The sequence below is a fragment of the Podarcis raffonei genome, chromosome 2, assembly GCF_027172205.1.
Source record: "Podarcis raffonei isolate rPodRaf1 chromosome 2, rPodRaf1.pri, whole genome shotgun sequence".
NCBI lineage: Eukaryota > Metazoa > Chordata > Lepidosauria > Squamata > Lacertidae > Podarcis > Podarcis raffonei.
The window spans coordinates 56663998-56691887 of record NC_070603.1 but is presented as its reverse complement, the minus strand read 5'-3'; the positions used below and the strand labels follow the sequence as shown (position 1 = coordinate 56691887).

Sequence of the window (27890 nt, the reverse complement as noted above, 5' to 3'; positions counted from 1 at the left end):
TCAAGGGAAACAAATGTATTTCTTGTTGTCTCCAAGACACAAGTGTAGCCCTTTGTAGCTACTTCTGTGTCAACCAAACATCAAAACTCTTCTGCGATCTCCAGAAACAAGAATCTGCATATTTGGGCCAAGTATTAAGCCACACGCTAATCTTTATTGCAGTCCCACCACTGTCAGAGTCTACTGGAGCAATGACTCGATCACAGCGCCTGATTTGGCAGAACGTTTTCTGTTGGGAGAGGAGAAAGAAAGTTATATGAAGAGAGAAATTAATGCTGTCAAATCAAAGTACAGACAACAAAATCAAGAAACCAGGCTGATTTCAGGAGGAAGCTAAGATGCCCTCATTTAAGGTATGCGCATGGTCACAACGAAACATTTAAAAGGTGCTTACACTGACATGTTTTTAAAAATGTTTAAAACATGTTAAACATGTCTAAATTTTGTGGTAATCAATAGCAACCATGGATTCAATGGCAAGGAGAGCAGAGAGTTTGGGGGCAGGGAGTATAATTTGTCGTAGATTAATCTAATATACTTTTAGGGAAGCAATGTCCCTAAATACAGCTTTAAGTTCAGTATGGCCCTGGGCTAAAAATATATCCTCTTGGGACAGAAAAGATTCTTGCCCACTTGTAAACTTGTGAGTGGCCAGTGGCTTCTATTCTCCTAATTGCAACCACATTCCATTTGAGAGCTACTTTTATTTATTTCACTTCTATAATTTTTCACTGGTTCCCCAAGCAGAGTGAACGTTGACAACATACACAAACTGAACCCTTTGGCCCTGGTATGCACACAGCAAGGACACCCCCAATTTTGCAATTTAGGTCAGCTTCAGACATGCAACATGGGCATTCATTGAGTTTTTATTTGGCATTGAGCAGAATGGGAGTGAGGACAAAGTTTCAAGATGGTGCAAAACACAATATCCTATAGCAGTCTGTGGCATTTGCCCTCCTAGGTGACATCGTGCTGGGTTATAAGGAAAGGGTTAAATGAGTGTGAAGCGATTGGCAAGTGGGAATCTAAGGGGAGGAGTTAGAGAGAGAGTTAGTGTTGTTAAGAGGTCAGTCGGGTGTTAGAGAAGAGAGAGGGAGGATAAGTCTGTGGGTTGGGATAGTTTGATGTGAGAGAGTGAGAGAATCTGTTAAGAGGAGTCAGACAGTTGGGATAATCAGTTAGAGGTAATAGGAAGGTATAGGCTGGTATTGAAACTAAGAATAAGAAATTGACAAGAAAAATTATCTGAAACCATAAACTTGTTAATGCTTATAAAATAAACTTGTTTATTTGGTTTAATGTTAACAATTGTCTGGACTCTATGTGTACCCGAGAGAAACGGGTTGGTGGCAGTGGGGAAGCAATCACAGTGGTGGCACAGGGATCAATAGACAGTCAAACATCTGGGGAGCCTGTGTGATCGCCACACAGTCCTTACCTTCTGCCAGTTTTGGGTCTTGATCGGCCTTTGGAAGTCCTTGGTCTCTCTAGTTTCAACAAAGACTGTCTCAGGCTTTCTTCTGTGTAAGCTAGATATACATGGGAAAGGTCCACCTCAAAGGGCTGAGGAGGGGGTAAAACAGACACTGTGAGTGGACATTTGTGGGTCATACCAAAGTATAGCATCAAAGCTGAAGGAAATTATACAAAAAATGCAAGTGTAGAAAGCTGGAAAAGTGTGGACTACAGCAGCCTACATTTGCAAAGGATCACTTACATCTTTTTCCTTTTTATCTGGCACGGGAGTCTGTTTTCTCATATTATTTCCGGTATATGCCACACATTTCTTAAAAGAAAAAAAAAAGAAGATAAGGAAGGAAATTAGATATTGTACCAAGTAACCACACTGCTGGGAGGTCTTTTGCTTCCTTTGTCGCAAGGAGGGCAATCTCGGCAATTTGAAAAGAGGCAGGTTTTGTCCTCAATATGCCCAGAAGCATTTTAAGGGTGCAATCCTGGCCATGCACCAAAATCAGTGAAGTCAGTGTTGACAGGGCTCGGGTCCTTATTCATTTGATTTTATTAATTACATTTTTATACCACCCTTCATCTGAGGTTCACAGGGCCGTTTACAATATAAAAACACCCACCCCACACAGATAATTTGTTTAAATAGGCCATAGATTGTTAAGGCCTGGGAGAAGAGAAGTGTTTTTGCCTGGTGCCTAAAGATATGTAACGAAGGCACCAGGTGAGCTTCCCTGGCGAATTCATTCCACAAGCAGATGCAAGACACAGATATTCCATCTAATGGAAAGAGTGGACCACGTATTTTACACTGGATAATAAAAAACTGACTCAGGTAGGTTACAGCTTTTGTGTCTAGCAACACAATATGGGAAGTCCTGATAATAAAGGGGGTATAACATAAAAGATCAAGGTCCTTCAGGTTGTCCTAATGTTGCCCTGGTAGTAGCTGGCAGGGCAGTGGAGCTTACCTGACCTCCCATCACCAGCGCTGCTGAGGCTTACTGGAGAGGGATGAAGTTGGTGCAGTGCATATGCACTGATGGAAGCCCTGAGTAGCTGTGCCTGTGGTTTAGCACTGTACGGACCTTGCTGTCCTTCCACATCCCAGTAAGCCACACCAACAGGTGCAGTGACAGGTGACTAGGTATGTGCTGCCACCACCCTGTTGACTGCCACTGGGTTTCACATCACTGTTCCCATGCATTGCAGCTGTGCTTACGTACCAGCTGCCATTCTCCAATATCTTCATTCCAGTGAACGTAGTTTTCTATCATTTCCTTGAAAGAAAAATCAGAAGAAAAGGGGGGAAAGTAACACAGGTGCATGACCTCTGAGATCAGGGCCGTCTTGAGCATATGCGGCGCCGGGGTGCAAAAAACTGCCCAGCGCCCCACTGGAGACGGAGGGAGGAGAGCAATCCTCACAGAGGCTTGGGAGGGAAGCTGTGCGCCTCATGTGAGCAGCGTGCGTGCGCTGGGCAGGCCCCTCAACAGCCCACCAATCCCAGGCGCGCAGGAGGGCGTAGATGGCCAGCTGCCTCAGCGCCTGCAGCATAAAAGCTTGTGGCGCTCTGAAGGGCTCTGCTCCACTCGGCAGTGGCTGTTGACTGGCTTGGCTCTTCAATCCCCCCGACTCCAAATCTCGACCCTGGACTCTTGGCCTGACGCCCCCAAGAGCCTGGCGCCCGGGTGCTTGGCACCCCTAGCACCTGTGGGTAAGCCAGCCCTGTCTGAGATTCAGACATAACAAGGGCAGCTTGGGAAACTATGCTAAGGGAGGTGCAAGTATACAGCTTCTGTTAACGTAACAACTGGTCCCGAGGGTGAAAAAGGCTGCTTCCAGGGTCATTATTGCTGAATCTCTCAAAACAAATACAGGGCTCCTTCAATTATTGTACCTGATAATCCTGAGGTATAAAGTTGTCAATGATAAGCATTTGAAGACGAAGCTCCCTGCTGAGCTGTCGAATGTTCTCCAATAAGCCTTCAATTTCTCTCTGATGTTCTTGTTGCAAATCTGCCATCTATGAATACCAATTATAAAGCAAGCCATCAGGAAGCGACAAACAGGATCATCCCCTAAGAAATGGACTATTCAACCAGACACATAAAGCTCGTGGTGTAAAGATAATCATGATCATCCCATGCCAAACCTGGCATCATACTTGAAGAGTGTTTTCATGCTCAGTTCATTCTAAGAGAATGAACTTCTACCTGTCAAAGCCCCTTCCATCTGGTGGTTTTAAAAACGAACAGGCCCCAACCCAGCATTAATTTGTTTTCATCTTCTCCATTATTCTTTCTTTCCATTCTAACCATTTGGTGGAAGGTAATTCCAGCAAATGAAAATTACCGGTTAGGGAAGGAAACCTATTTTTATTTATTTCTTAGCCACTTTCAATTAAAAGGACATTCAGATCAGCTCACAGAAGAATAAGGAAAACAATGATGAAGTCAACAGGCATGACTTGATCAACAAAAAGCATGCCAGTTTAGCACCAGCATTAAGGCTCTTTCATATTGAGCCAAGCGTGGAAGCTTATGCTGATGTCTTAACAGATGTGCTCTGTAAACGGTAATGTTCTTCAAAATCAACAGAAATAGTGCTCACTTCCTTGGTCTTTCAGGCCCAATGACAGATTGCGAAGATGTCCCATGTTGCCTGGATCTCATATGGTCTTATAAAGCATCCAAGCTTACTGTATTGCTAGAGAAATTTTGAGAAGGAACTATGCAGAGGGACCCTCTTCTAGCACCCTTTGCCATCCTTAGAGGTGTATACACATTTGTGTCAGTGTGTGTAGGAGGGTGCTGCAGTGTTGAGTGGGGCATGGGGGCCGTACACACATGGTTGTGCGTTGTGACCTCCCACAACAGTTTCTCATTTTCAAAATGTGTCTAGTAGCCTAAAAAGATTGACAATCCCTTACCTAACCATTGCACCATTCTGTTACAGTAGCACCTTGGCTTACGTTACCCTCGGGTAATGTAAACTTCGGGTTGTGAAACTGACAAATCTGGAAGTGTTTCGCCACACACGCAGAAGTGGTCCCTCCGGTTGTGGAAACCTCAGGATCCAACTGGAGCTCCGGAACGGATCCCATCCACAACCGGAGGTACCACTGTATATCTCATAGCTAGAGAAACGGGCATTGCTTACATTATCCACCAGGTGGCTCCCTTAGCAAACACTGAAGCCCTGGTAAATTTGCATTTCAAAATTTAGTTACCTTTGGCTTAAAAAAAACAAATGATTACTTTTGAACTGCTTCTCAGAACTTCACCAAACCAATGAAAGTGCATCTTCTTTGACAAGTCTGAATAAAGTCCACCAGTAGTTTTAATCAAAATTGTAAAAAATAAAATAAAAAATGATATACTGGTATAATAAACATGGCAAAAATGTTCATCTTCAGCTTGCTTAAGCTGGCTTTTCTGTGGAAATTTTTACTGAATCTATTTGAAATTCAGCTCATTCATAGACCTCATCAGGCAGATCATGTATGCCAAGTTTCAAGTTAGGTGCCATTTTTATAAGCTATCGATTATTGAGGCTTACAAATGGCAGAGCATTTTGTTGTGCTGCACACTTTCACTAAAGGGGCACTCAGAGGATAATAAAACTTAAGCAGAAGAAGAATAAACTGAAATAAAATCAATGTAATAGCATAAGACTTATAAAAACAATTAAAAGCTAACAAAACATTAAATAAGTCAATGAAACCATCAAAAACCCAAAAGAAGAAAAAAGTTTTACTTGACTTCTAAAACAAAAAGATGGGTGGTAACTCTTGTACCAGTCAGGGAAAAGCATTCCACAGATGAGACATAACCACTGAGAAGGGCCTCTCCCCAGTTCCCACCAACCTCATCTCACCTGGCAAGGAAAATTAAGTGAGCTCTTTCCAAGATTTTTTTTAATGCTTACGTTATCATGTAAGGCACACTGCACACTGATGACCCTGTATATGTGTGCATTGTTAGCATATACTAACAGTATATGTGTCCACTTACGTAAATAACCAAATATGGAACAGCCATATGACTCTCACACACTCCATGCTATTTCCTTCTGTGGTTCTTTCTTACTCCCAACGTGAGCAACACCACCTTTTCTTTGTACAAGGGTCAAGGGCCATTTGCATGTTCATATCTGCCTTCAACATGGCTCAGGAACGGGTTGGACTGTTCTTTTACGTGGGAACAAGCGTGAAGACTTTATGACACTGACCTCTGACTTGGCTGCCATTAGCATTGTCCAGACTTTTTTCAGCTTCTTGGTCTTCCCTTGTGCTTCCTCCTGAAGGCTGGTGTACTTTTCCTCAATGTCCAAACGCTCTTGCTGTTTGCAAATTATTAAAAATGCCACAAGTTAGCCAGAATTGTCCAAACTGATGTGCTGGTGGGAGGGTGCTATTCAGTCCTGGCTTTTGGGGATGATTCACTTAACAAGTGTATGCAGGGATCCTATGTAAGCGGCTGCCTCACAGCCCCATCTCACCTCCATTTTGTCCCCACACCATCACTTTGGTCCAAAAGTGTCTACTGGCAAGTTGTTATTATTATTTATTAAATTTGTATACTGCTCTTCATCATAGAGCTGTTTACAGCATAAAAATACAAAATGAGAACACAAAATGCATAACAAAAACATATAACCACCTCCCACAAACCCATTTAAAAGACCATAGGATGTTTAAGCAGCCAAGGAGAGAAAAAGGTGTCACTCATTCTTTATTGCCAGGTTTCCAGCTTCTACCTCCTCAAGCCCTGCAAAGTCTGAAGCATCACTGTGCAGCCTTCTTTCAGCTTGCTGTTCTCTTACTCCCCATTCCTCTCTATTTTCCCTTCACTGGGACGGCCTTTATGGAAGTTAACCCACTATTCTTTTTTTCCCTTTGTAAACCCCATTTCTGTGGCTCCCACTCAAGTGCCTCATGAGGAACTCTGCTACCTATACGGAAGTTTTTGCAGTGATGCATGCTGAGCTCCTGCACATTTTAGTTTCTGGGCCCAGGTCTACAGCCAGGGCGTGTAGAGGGAAAAGCTTCCCCTGGCCTAGAGCCAAATTCTCTCTAATCATTTGTAATCTGGACAAGCTTATTCCCTCAACATGGACAGGAGTCTTTCAGACACCAAACAGAAACACATATCTTGAGCAAGTGTGATAGCACACTAAAGCGGAAGATATTTAATCTTTCAGGGATCACCATGTTCTACAAACGTCGATACCATCTACTGCCTCTCATTTCAAATGTGCCTTCGTCTTGCCTGCACATGCACAACATGCAGGTAAAGAAAGGACTGTGAATGCCTTTTCAAAACACAGCAATTGAACAGGGCAGCAAAATCCAACCTCTTTCTCTTCAAGCTCCCTCCGGAGCTGCTCTGCTCTTTTTCTACGCTCTTCCAGCTCCATGTTGGATTCTTCTAGAAGCTTCTCCTGCTCCTCTGCTTTTGCCAGTAAGTCCACACCTCCCACGATCACTTTCTTTTCCAAGGCTGACAACTTCTCCAGAAGAGACTGATGTTCTTGCCTGGATAAAAACAGGAAGGGAGGGGGAATCGTAACGATTCTAAAGCTACATACAGATCTCCAACTTCAGTTGAGGGGCCCACACACTGCATGCCCAAAATCCCAAACAGTTTCCTTTAAATCTAATAAATAAATGTAAGAAAACAAGCAACCACTGTAGGAAGACTTAAGCCTGTTCCCTAGTGCTTGCTTAAATTTAGCTGGGCTGAACAGGGCCTACTTTTCAATCCACTAGGGGCTGCTAGAAGGAGACAGTCTCACCCTGTTCTCTCAAAAATCTGTTAGTTTGCTGTCCTGCTGTGCTCTCAAGATCTTGTCCCCACTCCCAGTTCTCTTTATTTATTTAGCATCTTCTGTAGAACTGTGCAAACTGTGGGGGGCAGGGGAGAGCATTAGACAACAGAGGCTTTATTAAACCCCGTCAACTCTCCTTGGTACAGACTAACATCTGAACAGCCCCACAGTATATCTGTGGTGCGGGGGAAGTTGTACATATTGGAGAACTGCATGTAGGCAAGGAATGCATGTTTGGAATGCGTGGCCTGAAAGTCTGTAGGGGGTGGGATGGAGAGGAAGAGAGAAAGCTTTCTTTAGCTTGTGAACAATCACAAAAGAGGAATATGAAAAATGCAACTGTATGTGTGGGGTGTATGCATGAGCATTCCAGTTACATTTGGGGTCTCTGGAGTGTGCAAGTCTCCCAAAGAAGGGGCGTTTTTAGAGTGCATGATAAAGTACGCATGCCCAAAGTGTCAACGAGCTGTTGCAAGGCAGGGTCTATTGCAGGTATGGCCAAACTCGGCCCTCCAGATGTTTTGGGACTACAATTCCCATCATCCCTCACCAGTGGTCCCGTTAGCTAGGGATGATGGGAGTTGTAGTTCCAAAAACATCTGGAGGGCCATGTTTGGACATGCCTGGTCTATTGCCACTGTGAGCAAGATGCTTCATAAGTTAACTTCTATACCTTGCCAGGCAAGCAGTGTGTGTGTGTGTGTGTGTGTGTGTGTGTGTACGTACGTACAGTTCAAATCCTCCCACTTTGGGGACCTTGCCAAGATCCCAAATGCACTTGAAATGCCCCCAACCACATCTCAAACCAAATCTCAACATGCCCTTATCACCAATGAGCTGTGCCACCTAAGAGACTGAGCTATGAAGCAGGAAGTCCTGGATTTGAATGTCACTCCTGCCATAAAATCACGATGGAGCCTTAGGCAGGCCACTTTCTCTCAGCCTGAGCCCGACAATCATACCGATTTGCTTCACAGGATTACAACCATGTAATTCTATACAAACGGCAAACATGATTCTATTCCAATTTCAGCATTGCTCACTGTGCTTTAAGCAGGTCTTTCTCCCGCTTCTCCAGCTCTGCCCGGGCCTTGTTTCTTTCTTCCTCTTCCATATCAAGCTTTGTTTCAAGAGCCTTCCTTTCTTCATCAATCTTCGCTTGCATCTCTATCATCTTGTCAGGAGAAACTTTCTTCTTTCCTTTCAGGAGAACCAAGTGCAGGTTTAAATAAATCAAGCATATACATACATAGTCCCAATATGTGAATTACCATTAAAAAAATTAGATTAGTTGTTATAACAAGAATTAAAGAGCCTACGGCTGCTACTATTAACTCAGAAGCTACAGGAATGCACAACTGTAAGAGAGAGAAAGAACAACACTCTGGTGATAGCCCTGCTCCATCTTAGTGATTGTTTTTTAATTATTTACTAGGAGCTGAAATTTTTATCGAAATATTTGCTAATATAGTCACCCCTGGAGCATTTGCCCTCAAAAATGTCCTCCAGCCATATAGCAGAATTCTAATTTATTTAGAGGCGTGAGTGATTTTAAAAAACCCAAATAATTATCATAACAATCATCTGCTGAGAATCAGTGATTGGAATGAAGAATTGTGACATAGGGAATAAATTGCTGATTTAGAAAAGGACAGTTGTATATCAAATTAGCTGCAGAATGTTTTCTGTAACTCAATCGATTTGGAAGTTACTTTAAAAGACACACAACAGCCACATGTACCTGAAGAGGCCAGCACTTTAAAACTAATAATTAGAATGTATATAGTCAGAATAACAGAAAAATAAAAGATATATGTATGAAGGAACAAAATTATCATGACAGAAGGGGTACAAAAGCTAAAAGCAGGTTTGCAAAACCAAAAGAAAACTCTTTGCACTGCAATTCAAGGGAAGAAAAAGAAGGGTGGGGGGAAAGAATCATTACTTTGTTTGCCCCATTTTGCTCTCCCCTCTCTTGCCCCCACATCTTAGGCTATCTGGATACATCTAGACTGATTATATCTTGAAAAGGAGCAACAGTTTTATTGCTGCTGTAAGGGGAAATCCCTTAGACTACCCTTGCTCTTTCCCACAGCTACATTTGGATAATGTCACACACAGAAAAGCTTTGCTCAAGTGGTGACAGTTCAGTGTAGAACTGCATTGGATCCATTAACACTGTCTTAAGATATTTGGGGGCATCTTGAATGGAGGTCTGAGAGAAAAAGCTAGGCATTCTTAACAAAATATTAAGCAGTTTCAACTGTATTAGATGGAGTGCAAATCAAACACACCAACCTGATTGATCTTGCATTTTAAGAGGAAGAGGCAAACAAATCGCAGAGAGGCAGCACACGCACAAAGGAAGTGGGTGGGGAGGGAAAAAAGAAACACATTATTGGCTTGATTTGTTTTACAAAAAGAAAAAAAGAAACAAGATCTTAAGTAAAAGCATTCATCAAAATATGCTTCCATAGACAAAAAGAAAAGAAAAACCAGCAAATTAAAACTCCAAAATGCAAGATTAAATGTGATCATCGCTGCCCCAAATTATACTGAAGAGTATCATTAATCTTCAGTACATTGGAGGATAACATTGTTTCTCTCAACAATATTATGCTAAATTCTGCTGTTCAAGCTGCAAGCCTCTCACAAAGATCATGCTCTAAGAAACATCCAAGAGGGTGATCTACTACCCTCATTTAAACCAGAGCATGTTGACATAGCCAATTGCCATAAATGTCCAGTTAAGCTTACTTGGCGTTCGAACAAATTGCCAATTGGCTGTTGCATCTCACATGACCAATCACACATGTAGGAGAGTTCATAAGATTTCAGTGTTAATTTCAGCTGGGAGTTGCATAGTTTTGTTTCTAGAAACTCAGGTGCTTCCATAGAGGTAAAGTGGCAAATTTAGCTGGTGCCATCAAAGAGAAGTAGTAGCATTGGGGGAGAAGGAACAAATGCAATGAAAACATGCAACATGCAAAGAACAGGAAAGGGGGAAAGAAGTCACAGAATGGGAAGAATAGTTTTTGTTAAAACCTGAAAGCCCAATCTATGCCACACGCTTCTTTCAAGCTCAAGGTTATTTTGTGGACCGAAAGTGTTTTTCAAATGAGAACATCCCGTTGTGATTAAGAGCAGTGGTTAGAAGCAGAAGATGCAGCTCATTTGTTTCCAACTGTTAATAAAAAGTGCCTAATGAAAACCCCTTGAACCTTGTTCTACCTCATCAGCACCAAAATTGACATGTCTACCCACAACAGTTAAATGCTGCAACTTAGCAGCTCCAAGATACACAGTAAGTCCCACAGGTGGAGGGATTTCCCAGTCACTCCTTCTGATGTGCAGAAGGAGAAATGCCAACACATATTGTAGAGGCTGATGGGAAGTGGCCTCTGCGCAAGCAGAGCTTTTTGGCCCAGGAAAGGAGTGTGAAGTTTTTCCTTGTTTAGCGTTAAAGAGTTTCAGCCAGTTTTCTGGAAGATTACGGAACTATGCACACTTGCTTAGCAACTTTTCCAATATATATATATCTAGAGAAAGATTGTTAACATCCTACTGAAATATATACGACTGTATATCAGTATAAAGCTATGATTTTAGAGAACATCACCCAATGCCAAAAAATCCACTCATTTCCTGCCACCTTATATGACCAGTACTAACATGTATTCTTGCGGTCCTCAGCTATTTAGCCAAAGATTAATCTCAAACAGCTCTCTCCCCACCACCACCCTCCACAAGAAGTTTAAAGCAGCAAAGGGGAATAAAAAACATGCTTTAACTTGGGTAGGTGGGTGGGGAAGAATCCACATTTCACTCTGAACAAAACCAATGTTGTGGACAGGGAGCAAAATGCAGCATCAAAACAAAGAGTGCAAAGGTTATGGAAAGGCCAAAACTTCACTGGATGACCAAAGAGCTCCCACTCACTAGTGAAGGATTTATCCAGAGGTTTCTCTATGACAGAGCATGTAGAGTCTGAACTACTGCTGCTGCTACTGCCTGGAAAACAGAGAAGCAGGCCCCATGGAAGAAACAAGATGAAAGAAACACATGCTAAGCATTAGCTCTAAAGGACAAGAAGCTCAGAGAGACTGGTTTCATGTTGCACAATCCCATTTTCATCGTCTTCCTATGTACAGCTGCAGTGTTACACATGACTGATTGACCCAAGTCATCTTAGTGGCTTAAATAAATAATAATAATAATCAACTGAGGCAATTGACAGTTGCCTTGGTCTCAGGGAATGTGTGCCTCTCTCACTTCTTCTAGCAGTCAATGTGGTGTTTTTCAATAAAACAGTTTCGGTGTTGGGTCACTTATTAACTGTGACTAGCAATGGATAAATGGGAAACTGAACAAGGACGCAATCTGGAAGAAGGAAAAGGACACAGACCTTTAACATTGGAACAAAGACATCTGAATGGTAGTACCCCGTGGTCTATTGCTTAAAGGGATGCAGCCAAGATTTACATTTAACCTCAAGTCAAGAATTGAACATGTGGAGGGGGACTGCACTTCTGAATTACATATCATGAGAATGTGAAAGAATGCAATAGGGACTATATCCCATCCAACAGGTTAAAAAATTTCCTCCTTCGGACCATTATTTTGAGCCTCACATCCATCTTCCCCATGCCAATCCCTGTCACAAAACTAATGAATTGCTGTGCATGTTTTCACATGTACAGGGATAACTGGTAAGCTGTGTGCTTAATTTGGTTCAAACAGCACCAGCACTTACTTTAGAACCTTTTTGTTCCCACAAAACTCTGGCAGTTGAGTGGAGCAGGGTGACGGATGGGCAATGAAGCAGTTTTTGAAAAACTAGCTTCAAAATTACTGTTATGATGCCATAGGCAGGTAGCTTCACCCTCAAAAACATTTTAGTTTCATCTTAGCTGCCCAACAATAAGAAACCAGCTTGGATAAGAATAAAGCCAGCAGTTGTTATTACTAAATGAGAGTGACTCTTCCACTCAGAACTGAATAGGATCAGAGATCTTGCAACAAGCCTGCACACTGCTCTGAAACCGGAACAAATCTGGAGGCAGCATGACCATAAATAAGCCTGCTCCTCTTCACTGTGATCAAGGAAATTGTCAGGATTTTTATTAAATACCCACTGTTTCAGAATGAGAGCACAGATCAGACAGACCATCTAGCAATACTAGCTTTTCAGACCCATAAACGCACTAGTTGCACAAAAACACACACCAATCTAAGCAGAAGACAGAAACCCACTGAAGAAATGTCAACAGAGCAGACACCTATTTATTTTTTTAATGCAGGAAGGGTTTAGACCCACTGAGCTACTCATGATTTAAACAGACATAACACAAGGCCTGTTCAGGCATTCTCTCCCTCCTCCATGCATGGTAAAGATAAAGAACATTTAGGCTCATACATATAGATTGGGTGCTGGGAAGTGAAGTGGATCTTTACTTCCCCCACCCTCCATGGCTCAATGCTGGCAGGGTCCTCCCAGCTGGCACTGAGATCATCTCCTTCAAAGGTGAAGAAACCCATCAGCTGATGGGCATTGAGCACAGCCCCATTGGCTGCACTAGAAAACTACTAATGGGAAACTGCTTGGCGTACCCCAATTCAAGCATGTCTTTAGTTGTCCCACACCTGATGTCACACTTGATGTCAAGTGTTGGGCAGGTGGGTGCGGCTTGGGGAAAACAGTTTTAAAGTCTTAATTAGGACCACTGTCATGCCCTACTAGGCCTGTGGACCATAGGTTCCCCAACACTGATGAAGACAACAACATTCCAACCAAGAGATTCTGCATTCAGTTAGCCACAGAATCTCCTTGCCCTGTTCTCTGGCAGGTCCAATATGCAGCTGTATATGTTTTAAATATGTTCAAATAAGTGCAAGACCTCCCAGCATGGGGTGTCACAGTGAGGAAACACATGAGCATGAGGATCTGGTCAATATCCTTGGTGCTACAAGAGGCTTATTTAACAAGAAGAAAAAGTTTGCAAAAACTTCAAAGTATTCAGTTGATTCATGTTTAAATCAATTTAATTATTTACTTCTTTGGCCCAAAGGTAAAAAAGTATAGATGGGAGCATCACTTTAGCCTAATCTGCTTGCATGTAAGCCTGAAATTAGTTTACAGAATGCATCAAGTTATGCTGATAACTTGGGATTGAACTTCAATTTTCTTTTCACACTAATATAAAAATGTGCTGTGAGGGCTCAGTGTTAAAATCATGACTTTGCATGTGGTTTAAATGGATGAAATTATTTCAGGTTTATGATTATGTTGTTTGGATTATGTTGTTATGGATAAAATATATGGATTTCTGTTTACAGAGAAAACAGAATCTGGCAGAGCATCTTCTTTGCATGCCAGTGGTCCCTGGTTCCATCCCTAGCATGTTCAAGGAGGCTTGGGATAGACCTCAGTCACACCCTGGAGAGCGGCTGCAAATCAGTGCACACAACGCTGAGCTAGATGGCCCAATGGGTCTCTCAGTATAAGGCAACTGTCTTTAGAAAGAAATGATTAAAAGACCCATCACCACTGCTCCCTCATTCCCAAAAGGAAGATAACAGAAGGATGCAACAGATTTGCAGATGTGACAAGGTGTTTCCTTAGGAATGAGCATGGCATAAACACAGAGAGGCCCAAACAGCAAACTCCTTGGCAACTGTGGCTGAACATCAAATATGTTCACAGCTAGATCTCTCCAGCTACACAATCAAAATCCAGGCACTAACATGTTGGTTCAGTGGAGCTTGCTTTCCAGTAGTATTTTCAAGAGTCAAGTGTATATCCTAAAATAAAAAAGCCTGTACTAAGTACACCAAAGTATTGAGACAAGACAGTGACCACCTTGATATGCACAACCCTTGACAGTTTACAGCATTTCATACAACCCAGATTATCTGACTACCCGTGCACCCTCCCTGTTACAATTGCTGAGAAAAAAATCAACCAAGAACTCAAATACCTGTGAATTCCTGAACTATGAACATACTGTCACTTAAGAGCCACGTTATTCAAGAAAACTAGCACAAGTGTGTTGTGCAAGCGGAAACAGCATTTATCTTTTAAGTAAGCAATTCCAACACTTCTAAAAGAGCCATGATAATTACAGCAAAATACAAATAATTAAAAGGCTAACTGCAGCTATTTTTTCAGCACCTTACCTCTTCGCTTCTTTCGCTTTTCTCCATCTTCTCCAATCTCCCCATCATCATCTTCATCATCATCTTCAGAGCCACTCGTCTCAGAGCCAGAGATCTCTTCCCCTATGGTATTATTGTGTTTTTTTAGCAGCTTATCCAAGAAACAGACACTCTTCAGTCAGTGCTCATCTACAGCTTATTGTTACATCAGCGAGGCACCCATACACTTCATTATCTTAATTTAAAACTCACCCTAGTTCCGTCCAATTTCCTTTCCCACCCTTCCTAGAAAATCGGACTGCAAGGAAGCCTGGCAGACCAAACAGACTACCATTAGCAGCTGGATGTGGGCCTGGTCTTTATCAAATTGATTTTGCTGTATCCTTTGACATCAGGCAGGTGCCTTTGCTGTGCCTTCAGTAGTTTCCAGACTTTTCCTCCGGGTGGACCACGTGAAAATATCAAAGAATCTTAGCAAGCCACTTAATGATTTTTCTACCTATTGTAGCAATTGTATTGAGCTGTGCTAGATGCTGTGTGATTTCTATTGCTTTTTATTTATTACATTGTTTCTTATTGTATTACAATTAGAATTTCATAGAACAACTAATAAAATATAAGATACCGTATAAGAGAAGCAATAAAAATATAATTAGAAATCAGTATGTTTAGTGCGCTACATTTTCAGCTACTGCTCACCAGACCACTTGAACGAAACTCATAGACTACTAGTTGGCTGTAGACCAGTTTGGGAACCTCTGTATTATTATTTTTAGTGCCTGCTAAAAGTATTTTTGTTTAGGCAAATGTATCCAGACATGTAATAGTTGACATATGTTTTAATCTGCTTTTAGCTTAACTGTCAATTTTAATTATAAAAAATACTTTTTAAACACTTTTTATTAACAATTTTAATGTGGTTTTTGTGTGTGAACCACTTATAGGTTCTACTTTCAATCAAGCAGCATATAAATTTTGTTAAATAAGTAAAACACTAGTTGCAGGCAAGCCTAAACAAAGAAAAACAAGTAACCGGTAACCTACTCTTAGCTCCAGGTACCATCTAGTGGGCAGATGTAATATTTTATTGAAAGGAATTAAGCACTAATTTGAAGTTCAGAGCAAGTATGATGTAGTGGTTCAAGTACTTGACTTAGATTTGGGAATATTCGGGTTCTAATACAATGACTTAGGGGTCAGTTGCTCACTCTCACTAACCCACCTCAAAAGGTTGTGAGGATTAAAGGGGGTGTCATTCTGTACACCCCACAGCAGGTGTGGGGAACCTTTGGCCCTCCATGTTGCCAAACTACAATTCCCATCACCCCTGGCCATTGTCCATGCTCGCTAGGGCAGATTGCAGTTGTAGTTCAGCAACACCTGGAGGGCCAAAGGTTCCCCACGCCTTCCTATGAGGACAGGTTCAAAATCTTTAAGCATTTTAACAATCAGAATTTCTCTGCCATTTGGAAAATTATAAAGGTAATTTGGACACTCAGTGCTATTTCTACTACCTGCTTGTAATCTCTATTGAAAAAGGACTGGTGGAAAAGAGTTGGCAGGTTACCTTCCTCCAACTTTTTCTTAAGTTCTTCAATTTCTTTTTGAAATTGGCGAAGCAAAGCATCCTTTGGATCTTCATTAATTCTAGCCTTATTCTTGATGTTCTTGGCACGGTTGGCATATCGCAGAGTGCTGATAGTCTCATCATAATTGTAGTCTGCTGGACCAATGTTTGCACACTAAGAAATAAGAATAAAGCTATGTACAAAAAGCTGGGTGGAAGCAAGAACCTAGAAAACTACAGCTTGAAGAGAAACAAAGTCAATTCTACAGACTGCACAGCACAGTGATCACATTTAGGGTAAAGTTTTGTCGCCTGTTGGCCATGGGGCTGCTCTACAGATTTCAGCCCAAAGCATAACTGAAGGCCAAATTGTCTGTTGTCCGGCTGTTAGAGACCCCTACTTGGTTCACAAATTCCTGTGCCCGGGTTTGGCCTGAACTTATACAGGGGGCACTCCAGTTAGGAAGCCTAATATATAAAGAGGTGGCTCCATAGAATCACAGAATCTAGTCCAACCCCCTGCAATGCAGGAATCTTTTGCCAACATGGGGCTCAAACACATGATCCTGAGATTAAGAGTTTCATGCTCTACTGCCTGAACTAGCACCTTTCCTTTAATGCATAGAAATGTAGAAAGTTATTTATCAATGTGGTTCGTGTCTGCTTCACCAATTGGTAACGCTTCCTACATTATACTAAACACACCAGGCTAAAAAAAATGTTTCTGTATGTATTTACATGTATGTAAGTATATATTCTGTATGTATATATATACCTACGAGACCGCCTCTCCTGGTATGTCCCACAGAGGAACTTACGGTCTTCAAACAAAAACATCTTGAAGGTCCCAGGCCACAGAGAGGTTAGGCTGGCCTCAACTAGAGCCAGGGCTTTTTCGGCTGTGGCTCCAATCTGGTGGAACGCTCTGTCACAAGAGACTAGGGCCCTGCGGGACTTGACATCTTTCCTCAGGGCCTGCAAGACAGAGCTGTTCCATCAGGCCTTTGGCCAGGGCACAACCTGACTCCCTCCTTTGGCAATCTTCACAGAACTCTAGCCCAATGGTTGCCATCAATTTGATTTAAATTAGTTTTATAATGAAATGATTTTAGAATGTTGTATTATTTTATTGTTGTTAGCCGCCCTAACAACAATAAATAATAATTATTATTATTATTATTATTATTATTATTATTATTATTATATGCCTGCTTTATCATGCTTTCAAGAATTATGCTAACCCAAACCCCAAACATGGAAAGCTAAAACTTTACATACACACCCCATATTGTATATATTACTTATAAATAGAGGGTGGAATTCAAGGTAGCGCTAAGTAGGGTATGCATGCAGACAGAGGCTTACTTGTGCAACTAGACTTTCCTTCCCCCTTTCCTTCCCCCACATGCCCCCCAAACCTGAGCCAGAGTAGATTTAAGGCATATGGGAGCACATAAGGGAGAGGGAGTCCAGCTGTACTAGCGGACATTGTTCCATGTATACAACAACTTAACTGAATCCCACACACAATTTTGCAGCAAAACAAACACATACTTAAAAAAATTCCCATTAAGGGCTGGTGTGGCATAGTGTACAAGCTGCCCAACTGAAATCCCTGCTAAGTGAGGACAAAATGAGAAGCAGGGAGAAAGTGCTGTGTGGAAACTCCTTGGGAAGGAGCATGGGAGAATGCAGCATAAAGGAGAAGTAGCAATAGCAGCTATTACAACAAGCTGTTGCCTCGGCTCACTGGAGCATTATGGAACTGAATGTGACATTCTCGTCATTACCATCATAGTTTTAGAGTTGCCTCCAAGGGAATCCTGTAGCAGTCGAGTCAGTTTAGAGTTCCGGTAAGGCACATGAGTGCTCTTTCCATCCACTAATGCAGAAATGACATTCCCAAGGGTAGAGAGGGAAAGGTTGATTTTGGTAGCTTCCTTTAGTCGTTGCCCAGTGGCTCCAGTTTTTGCTTGCCTCTCTGATCCCTTGAAAAAGAGAGGGGAGAAATTTAGAAGGGATGGAAAATTCCAGCACAAGCATTTTCTGCAAACGAGAGCACAGAACACTGCAAAGCAGCTAGAAAAGGAAAGACTAGGGTTGCCCATTTGAATAAAATGAGGAAAGGGGAAACTTCAGTTAATCAAGAAGTTCATACTTGGTGTATGACTCAAAAGCTGCACCCCAGAAACACTGCAAGGAACGCCAGGGCAGATGACATCCCTAAAATAACAACTGCTACAAGCAATGCCTTGGGGTCTTCTTGAAAACAATAAGAAAAAGAAGTATTACATATGTAGAGAAGCTACTGCACTGCAGGAAGAGGGAACAGTGGGATCATTTTTATTAAATAAAACATTTTTAGCCCTCATTATTGCAGAGCCAGAGGGGCAGATCATAATTGCTGTGGGTTATAAAAGGTACACAAGCTAAAAGGCAAATAAAGTTCCAGATATACTGTTTTTGTATTTGAGGATTTTCAGGAACAAACACTGTATTTTAAACACTGGTAGGCAGAAAAGTCCAGCTAGGGCATAGAAGTTTCAGCTGATCTAAGGGAACCTACTACATTTTCCCAACAAACCAAGAATCAATTCCCAGAAGAAAACATGCCACAGAATCTCATCCTCCACGATTTTAATGATAGTTACACAGTAAAAGCTTTTAAGGCTGTTCCTGCAAAGTTATGGTCTTCTTCTTCCTTGCAACTGAGCTTGGGTGAATTTGCCCAGGTTGTCCCAATGCTTTGAGCCAGCAGTCCTTTGTGAGTAAGCACCACTTAACACAGAGACACTTGCTTTTGAGTACCCGCACAAGATGGCTCTGAAAGAAGGGTCTCTTGTGATGCCTGTGATGGTATCTCAGCCCTCGTGTTAAGATAGCCCAAGACAGCTGCATCAGAAATGCATGCAACAATTTCTCCGCAAGGAATGAATGTAGCAACTTACCGCAAGGTCTACTAAGTGCAGTTTGCCCATGCGCACATGTATATTCCCATCAACACCCTTCTCACTGCACTCAATTGTAATTGTAAAGATAGCATGGGAACGGGAACTGTGCTCATTCATATTAGTGGCACCAACAGAACCTATGTACAAGGAAAGGCTTACGTTAACAATTCCATTAAAAAAAAATTAAATTTCAATACTGCCCTTCATTTGAGGATCACAGGGTAGTTTACAATATAAATGCACAAAGATGCATAACAATAATAACATATGAAACAATAACAGCACCTGAATTGAAATAACACTGTTCTGACACTACCAGAGCAACTGCAACACTTTGCACAGATTATTGTTTCAAAAACTATAGTACCGAGGCACACATGTTGTCTTTGGCCCTTATTTATCAAATTAATGCATAATAATCACAGCTTCTTATTGCTAAAAACAAATACACATCTATAATGCATCCGTTTATCACATTAGCTGTGATAGTCAAAGAAAACACTGCCGAGGGTGAACAGCAGCAATGTTTTCTGGTGCTCCAAATTTACAGCTTTTGATTCAGCTGCACATACAGTCATAGGGGAAGACAGAAATTCGTTTAGATTTAGTTCTCACTTTGAGAGCTGAATGATATTTATTTTTTAACAACTCAAGTATCAAGAATCTGCATCCCAGTTGTCTTCAGTCTGCAAGCAATTTTTGCATAGGTAATGCAGAAAAATAAGCCAACGGGAAACATCAGGAACTTTAGTGAAATTTAATTGGTATTACGCAGCTTAGATTTCTTTCAGCTGGTTATCAGCCAACCACATGCAGCAAATACATAATTTTTAAAGGTTTCAATTACCCATTCAGGTATTGCTTAATCTCAGATGGCTGAACACCACTTGTCCCTCTAAGAAGTTGGATAACTAGTCACATAACTAGTTAGCATGCCAGAGTCTCATTCATTATCGAAACTCTGGCATGCTAACTAGTTATGCGACCCCCGAGCGGTCGGCGTCCAACTTCCATTCAGGTATTCTGTATTTTCCTAAATTGGCTGGCATGTCTCTTCTTTTCCACAAGAGCATAAGAGCTCAGCTGAAAAGCCAGTGTAATATAGTGATAAGATTTGAACCAAATCCTTCCTCAGTTATGAAACTAACTGAGTAGCCTTATCAGACTTAGGCAAGTCAACCTATCACTTAGTTTAACCTGTTGTATAGGGTAATTACAAAAATAAAAGCATCCACTGTGAACTACTTGGAAAGTGGTTGGTATGCGAATTAATAATTTAGAAAAGCTACAACAATTGGATGGTATCCAACTAACTCTTTCTGTCAGCCCAAGGATTTCTGACTGTACAATGGAACTTGCAGCCCTACCCACCTCAGAGACATAATGTGTCAATCACACATAACGGAGGCAAGAACAGCTATGCGCAACTTACGGTTTTTGTGACCAAGTGTCATAATTCTGTCCATGTCATCCGCATTGTTTACAACATAAGCTGAAAGATCTTTGATATAGACTCCCACATCAGGTCGTTCTTTAACCTATAAGACAAATCAGGCAGTCATTTTGGGAAAGCGCCTAAAAACAGCCTTTAAAGAAATACTGCCCTGTGTCCCTCTGCTCACAGAAGAGACTCTGAGTGGAAGCTTCTGTGAATGGAATGGGGTGGGGGGGTGGGAGGCAATGTTCACTTACATTTCACCAAATAAATTCCAGAGGGTTAAGAAATTTTTGGAACACCATGAGAGAGGGTGAAGAAGAAAGTGAGAATTTGCAAAACATAATTTCCTTCGCTCTTTCATTCACAGAAGCTGTTGCTGGGGTGAAGAGTTTTCTGATGAGTGGAGTGACATTTGGATACAACACTTTGTATTTGCACATTAGTAATTTTGTTATACTATTCCCATTGCTCACTAATTTAAAAGTTATTGGTGCTTACCTCCAGCCTCTGTGTCTGATCCTTCCCCAGCAGGTCTCGCACTTCCTCATTGTAGATTTCCAAGTAAGAGACTCTGACCAAAAACCTGAAGTTTAATGCACCCAGAAAAAAGAACATATCCAGAATTAATTTGATCTTACAAGCAAATATGCAAAACACCAGATTGATGTAAAACTAATAATGAAGGGATCTTATTTCAATCAGGAGATTGGAGCATGTTTCCTGTAAGAAAATGTGAAAGCATTTTTGACTTTTGACTTTGGGGGACAAGATGCAGCCAAAGTGGGAACATGATGCAAGATTACAAAACAATGATGTCACAGAGAGAGAAAATAATCATCCTCACATTAGAATGTGACCATGTTGACCATGTAATGAAACTGAGACACAGTAGATCCAGCACACACAAAGCATATTACTTTGTGAAATTCACTGCCACAGGATGTGACCATGGCCAGTGGCTTTAGTAGGAAATCAGACAAATTCACGGAGGATGGTTTTGGGTAGACATAATAGCACAAATAGCTAAACTGCAACCTCCATGTTCACAAGTAATCCAAACCTCAGTCTAACCTAATACTCTAAACACCAGATGAAGGGGAAATGCAACAGACTGCCCTGATTGTGGGCTTCCAAGAAGCATTTTGCTGAGAATGTGTTGAAACAGGTTTCTGGATTAGTTTTGGCCATTGGCCTCACCCAGCACTGGTGTTTTAGGGTTTGGGGGGTGAGGAAAGCAATTAAGTGATTTACCTTGTATCACCTTCTGCCTTTGCAATGTGGCCAAAAATATGAGCAAAAGAATTTGGAATGATCCCCCTGAGTTCTGGAACAGCCCGGACACCTTCCATAGTAAATGTTTTCCCCGTTCCGGTTTGTCCATAAGCAAAAATGGTGCCTGCAATATAGGGCAGAGAAGTTGTTAATCCTTTCTTGGACACCACCAGCACTATTAAGACAATACAATGTAAATAGCAATGGTTGGGTATGAAATAATAATAATCATGGTTTAGCTTAGCACGACGTGCACCAGCCACAGCGAACCTAACACACTCCCACCTCCTTAGTTTTGCCTTCACTAAACCATCTCTTCATAGTTCATTTAAATTGAGGATTGAAATTTAACATTACCTCTGGTCAGTTTCACTAGACTGGGGAAGAAAATTGTTACTTATCAAGAAAGCATGTATCACTAGGACAAGTACAGAAGGGGAAACCCATTAAAATTGATTTTTAATGGATTTTTTCTCAGCAGTATTAGCTAGCAGCCTCCGTGTACAAGTTCAGTAACACCCCCTCTAATTCTAACACAGGCCCAAAATTCACCTTACTTGTCATAGCAGGATACACATTACAGTACTAAGTGCAAAATACACGCCTTCCCCATTTACTATGAAGGGTGCATGGTCCCATAATTAGGTCTCTCTCTCTCTCTCGCCTTAAAAACAAAACAAAACTTCCAAGGTTTCTATATGAATGTAACTTACACACCAGAAGGTGGGGAGGACTCGAGTATATGTATCCAAATTCATTCATTCATACATACATATCTACATAATGTGAGAACAGGCCTATAACAGGAATTGGGGAAACAGCAAGTGAAAAGTCAGGGATGGTGTCGTGTCCTGGCATGGATACAATGCTAAACTATGGTTCAGTGCTATGCCAATGAGCTTGCTAAAACTTTGACCTTGCCCATCTCTTCCTTTAATGCAGCTGTGGGAATATTAGTAGTTTTGTTCAAACTATGGCTTATTGGACAAAGCTAGGACCTGTGTTTTATGATCCTGACTTTTTACTGTGAGCGGGATGCAGTTGCTGTTATCAGGAAGCAGACCCTGCCAGTCTTCTTCTTGCAGCATCACTGAAAGAAGAAAGGGGAAAGAGGAGTGCAATAGAGCCCAAGGTCTGAACAGGCTGGTGAGTGTTGGTAGTCCAACTGTATCTGGAAGGTACCATGTTGGCTATCCCTGGACACAACTATTTCTCTAAACAAAAGTTGCCTCTGCAACAAGGAGAGGAAATCTACATGTTGTCTGATGGGGACCAGATATGATTCTAAGAGGACTTGGGAGATTATAATGCAGAAGGATGAATATTATGTAAGTGTGTGAACAGGGCTTAATCACAGTAAAATGTTGTTGATGATTATGTTAGCAATTAGAAAAACAGAGGCACTTTTCAGAAGCAGAACACATTATGAACAGTTGGCATTCTGTAATTAAGCAGAACAGTAGGTGCAAACAACATGGGATATTTGCAATTCTTAATAAAGCAAGGGTCAGCTCATACCATCATTTTTATGCAACAAAGAAGCACTTACCATTATAACCTTCTAGAACAGAGTCAATAATTGGCCTTGCTGTTAAATTATAAACATCAAGTTGTTTGCTCTCTGGTCCAAAAACGGTATCAAATGTAAATGTCTTGGGAGGTTCATTGGAAGAATCTGTTTTATGGACAGTAATAGTGCCTCGCATTTCGTCGACATTAACTGCCATCTTGTAACACATTGCTTTCTCCCGTTCATTGAAAGGCCGGCAGCGAACAACAACCTTAACATTATCAGAATTGTCCGACTTCTCAGATTTGTTAATCTACATAAAGAAAGAAAATAACCAATTATAATTCATGAAAGAAGCAAAGCTGTAAAGCAAAGAAGTGATCTGTAATCACCACCTACTAGATAACAACTACTTCTGATGGCAGAGAAACGGCATACTGTTACACTGAACCCTCAAATTCAAGGCCCTTCAACTTTTTTGTGTGCCTTGGTACCTGCTCAAAATTTATGGTTGCCTCTGCCCCGTACCCAAAGTGGTTGTGAGGAAAGGACTTGACCCTGACTTCACCACACCTTCAAAGGCTCTCCCATGCTTCCCGTATCAGCTCTAAGCTTGGAGAAAGGTCTACAAGAAACTGAAAAACTGACCTTTGCTTAAATTTATTGTAGATGCTTGTAGACTTTTATTCTCGAGATATAAGATTTAAAAAAAAAAAGGCAGGGGAGGGAGCAGGGATTACCTCTGCATTTACCCAGCAGATTAAGAGGTACCCTGTGCCACTGGAAGAATTATTCATCCCTCTCCTGGTCTGGGGCTTGTTTCAGTGCTCCAAGATGAGGGTCTGAACCTTTGTCCCAACCTTGGAATTGAGGCAGAGGATCATCATCCCCACAATTGTTGTGCACTTGCGCTGTATCTCCAAAGACTTCCAAGCACCTTCAAAGCACAACGTTAGGGATCATTTCCAGCTAAGTTAGGGGGAAGACTGGAACTTATTGTACTTGCCATGGTGAGAGGGACTATAGGCCCTTTCCCAAACTTCCCTGAGTTCAAAGATGCTTCCCCAGATTCTCCAAAGGGAAAGAGAACATAAACAGACCAAAAAAAGAGGGTGACGCCAGAATATTGGCGCATCATTATCTCTTTGGATTGCAGCATACATGTTTCAAAAGTAAGTCAAACTGCATTGCAGATTTTTTTGTAAAATCCCCAACTATCAAAAGGGTTTACACCATATTTAAATGTGTTACATTTGCCAAGTAAAAGATTTACACTGAGATGTTTTTTCTATGTGAACCATATTATAAATACCATGCACTGAAAGAACATTGTCAATATCAATATTCTTTGATATACATGTTTGTAAACAAAACAATTTAAAACAAAAAGCTAACAAAATAAAACTGTGAAGTTCTGCATTTATGCAAAAGTGAAAAGAAAATTAAAAAATCGAATACGCAGGTCTCGGATGAAAGATATTTGCGCTGGCAGCAGTTCAGGTTAAATGATCTCAGGACTGTAGCTGGTTATAAACATGAACATGAGTCAGTAGTGTAATGTAGCTGCAAACAAGGCAAATGTGATTTTAAACTCCATTAATTGGTCCAACTTCATTTGGAATACTGTACCATGTCCAGTTCTGGGTGCTATGCTTAAAGAAGGGCACAAACTGAAATATGGGTTTAAAGCAAGGCAACAAAGATGGTCAGGAGGAAAGACTGAAGGAACTGAGTATATTTAGCCTAGAAAAGAAAAGAAAAACTGATGGGGACTATATACTCTTCAAAAAACTGAAGGGCTATCACACAGAAGAGGGCAAAGACTTGTTATCTGCTGCCACAGACACTAGCTCAAATGGGCTAATAGTTAACACTAGCAGAACTGCTTGAACAATTTGACATTAGCACCAATTACCCAGAATAGGGTTGGGGTCTTGCTTGATGAAGGTTTTCAAGCAAGAGGCTGAACAGCAACTTGCTGGGGATGACCTAGTTCTGGATTTCTTGCAGCAAGCTTAGTGGTTAGACTAGATAGCCTGCAATACTCCTTTCAATTCTACAATTCTAAGTCAGATATGCATTTGCACAAGGTGGTATATGGGCAATTTAAGCATCAACAGTACAATCCTAACCATATCTACTTAGAAGTCAGTCCTATTGATTCAATAGGGTTTACTCCCAGGTAAGTGGAGTTAAGACTGAAGCCTTAGCCTCCATGTCATCCTCCGCCAATATGTATTGTTTAAATTATTATTAATTGTATACCACCCTATACCTGTAGATCTCAGGTGGCTCACAACAAAAAAAATACAGTATAAAAAACACAAAATACATAATAAAAATAAAGACAATCCAACAACCCCCCCTTCAAAAGGGCATCAAATGTCAACCAGCCAAAGGCCTGGTTCTCTATATTACATATCTCAGAATCATAAATCTGAGCAAAGGCATAGGCAAATGGTCCTTCTATGAAAAGCAATAGCAGTATTGGCAAGGTTTTTCATCCGCTGCTTAATATTTACCTATGTGCTTGCATCCACTTTGGTGGGTGCCATCTGGGAGGGTCCTGCAAAATTCCCTATGTGTGTGTGCATTTGTAAACCCTTTGACCACTCCTACTTATCAGCAGTCGAAACCCACACTCCACCCAAATGTTGCTAAATACAATTCACTTCAAATCCAGTCACCATTGTTAGGATGGTGATAACCCCCATTGGATGATGGGGGATTAAAAGCCAGCAACACCTAGAGAGCCACAGTTTAACCAATTTTGAGACAACTCTGATGTCTAGACTTTCACGCTAAATTGCCTAGGAAGTCTTGCTGTAGAACAGCATACACGTTTAATAAAGTTGCTACCGCTTTACAGAGGATGCATATGACTTCACAGCAAGGAAATCACAAACACATCAAAAGGCTTTTACTTAGACACAACAGAATGCATTAAAAGGCTCTGACTCAGCGGTAAGTTCAACTACACATACATTGTGACATCTGTAACAACAGGAAAAAAATGTTGGTTTTGCTTCAAAAAAAGTAAATGAACAGCCTCAGTGAAAGTTCACAGCACTGATGTAGGTATAAGGCATAATATTCTAATGCAAGCAAAATTAACATAAGCCATACTAAGTCAACCTGAGGAGATTTCAATGACTTTTACAGGCTAAATTTGATTTCTGGGATCATCTTTTAAATATATTTTACTTTTATTTTTGCAATCACATTTCCCAGAAAACACTTATTCCACAGACATCCCCAACATACAAAACTGAGTCGGGGCTTAATTCAACACAGGATAACCAATCCAGTCACCAATGCACACAGTACTGTAAATACCAAAACTTGCTCTGCCTTAAGGCTGAAGGCATTGACTGTGATCAGTCAATGCCTTCAGCCTTTTATTGTGGATTTCATTTTGAAAGCTGCCTTTCAAGGGTCCCTGCCCAGTATGGCATATGTCCACAACATCACAACAAATAATCACATGATTTTATTGCATATTTAAACATGGCCACAATCTGCAAAAACCTTGTTTTGAAAACTGCCTTCAGGGAAGGCCCTGCTCAGTGAGGTACATCTATCCACAGCATCACAACAAGTAATCACATGATGATTTCATTCTGGATTTTCGGCTTCATACTGCAGGAATCTCACTTTTGAGAACTGCCTTCAGGACCCAGGCCCAATGAACAGTATACATACATACATATATGGTTGGCATCCATCTGTCTTGAGAGACATCAATGATGTGAAGTCAAATGGCTGCCTTAGCAGCACCTAAGTCATCTCCCCAGGGCGCTATATATATCTAGAGAGAGAGAGTACCCCTAAACGTTTTTTAAAGAAAAAAAGCACTGTACACACACAAATTTTATATAAAATTTATGTGTGTACAGTGCTTTTTTTCTTTAAAAAACGTTTAGGGGTACTCTCATTTTGATTCAAGAAAATCCCCATTTCATAGTTCACATCGGGAAAAATAAATACAGTAAATGGGCAAAAGTACAAAGGTTCACAAAATGTTTAGGGGTATGTGTCCCCCTGCGTCCCCCCCCCCAGAAAAAAGCACTGTATATGTATGCATGTATACACAAACACACATACATATGTAATATTCACAACAGCCCACATGCTTTTACTGCGAATTTTCCAATCGGTTCTGTAGGTGGCTTTTTCTTTTTAAAAAATCCGCTGTAAGGTAGATATTACACATAAGGTAGATAATAATAGAATAGGTGAGGTAGGTGTTATTGACTCCTGTAAGGTACACATTATTAACAGCAGCAGCAGTAACAACTACACGTTTAATGCATGCGAAGCCGCCGCCCCCGGCCCATAAGCCTGCAGAACCGCCCGCCCCCCGCAGAAGCCCTGCAACCCGCCGCCCTACCGGCCCTTCACCCGGCGGCGCCCAGCCTCGCTCTCCGCCAGCGCCGCCCCTAGCAACGGACCCGCAGCGCGCAGGGAAGCAGGGAGGGCGGGGAAGGGGCCGAGGCGCCGGGGAAGGGAAAGGGGGAGCGCGGTCTCTCACCGGCATCTTGCCTGCCTGCCTGCCTGCGCTGGACTCAGCGGGGCTGGAGGGGCTCCGGCCCGGGACTGCGGGGCGTTGAGGGAACAGGAGGCCGGCAGCAGCCCGTCCGCTTCGCTACAATAATGGTTAACACAATAGCCGGCCCCAGTGCGCCTGCGCCGACT

General features: G+C 41.6%; 1 protein-coding gene across 3 annotated transcripts; it reads right to left on the bottom strand.

The window, feature by feature from the left end:
- KIF3A (kinesin family member 3A) lies at positions 1-27890 on the bottom strand. 3 transcript variants are annotated; one of them, XM_053376755.1, is made up of 18 exons: positions 27727-27890; positions 23235-23508; positions 21665-21809; positions 20912-20996; positions 20408-20513; positions 18973-19112; positions 17815-18012; positions 16025-16199; positions 14479-14580; positions 11242-11313; positions 8346-8502; positions 6829-7009; positions 5704-5814; positions 3371-3496; positions 2697-2750; positions 1721-1789; positions 1442-1566; positions 1-229 (listed from the first exon to the last, which is right to left on the bottom strand). In XM_053376755.1, exons 1-18 carry the CDS (start codon positions 27730-27732, stop codon positions 181-183), a joined length of 2175 nt encoding a protein of 724 aa, XP_053232730.1. In that variant the 5' UTR covers positions 27733-27890; the 3' UTR covers positions 1-180. The 3 variants fall into 3 exon arrangements, with proteins under 3 accessions (XP_053232730.1, XP_053232731.1, XP_053232732.1); XM_053376756.1 differs by lacking the exon at positions 11242-11313 and adding an exon at positions 9601-9609 and having other exon boundaries at positions 27727-27889; XM_053376757.1 differs by lacking the exon at positions 11242-11313 and having other exon boundaries at positions 27727-27889.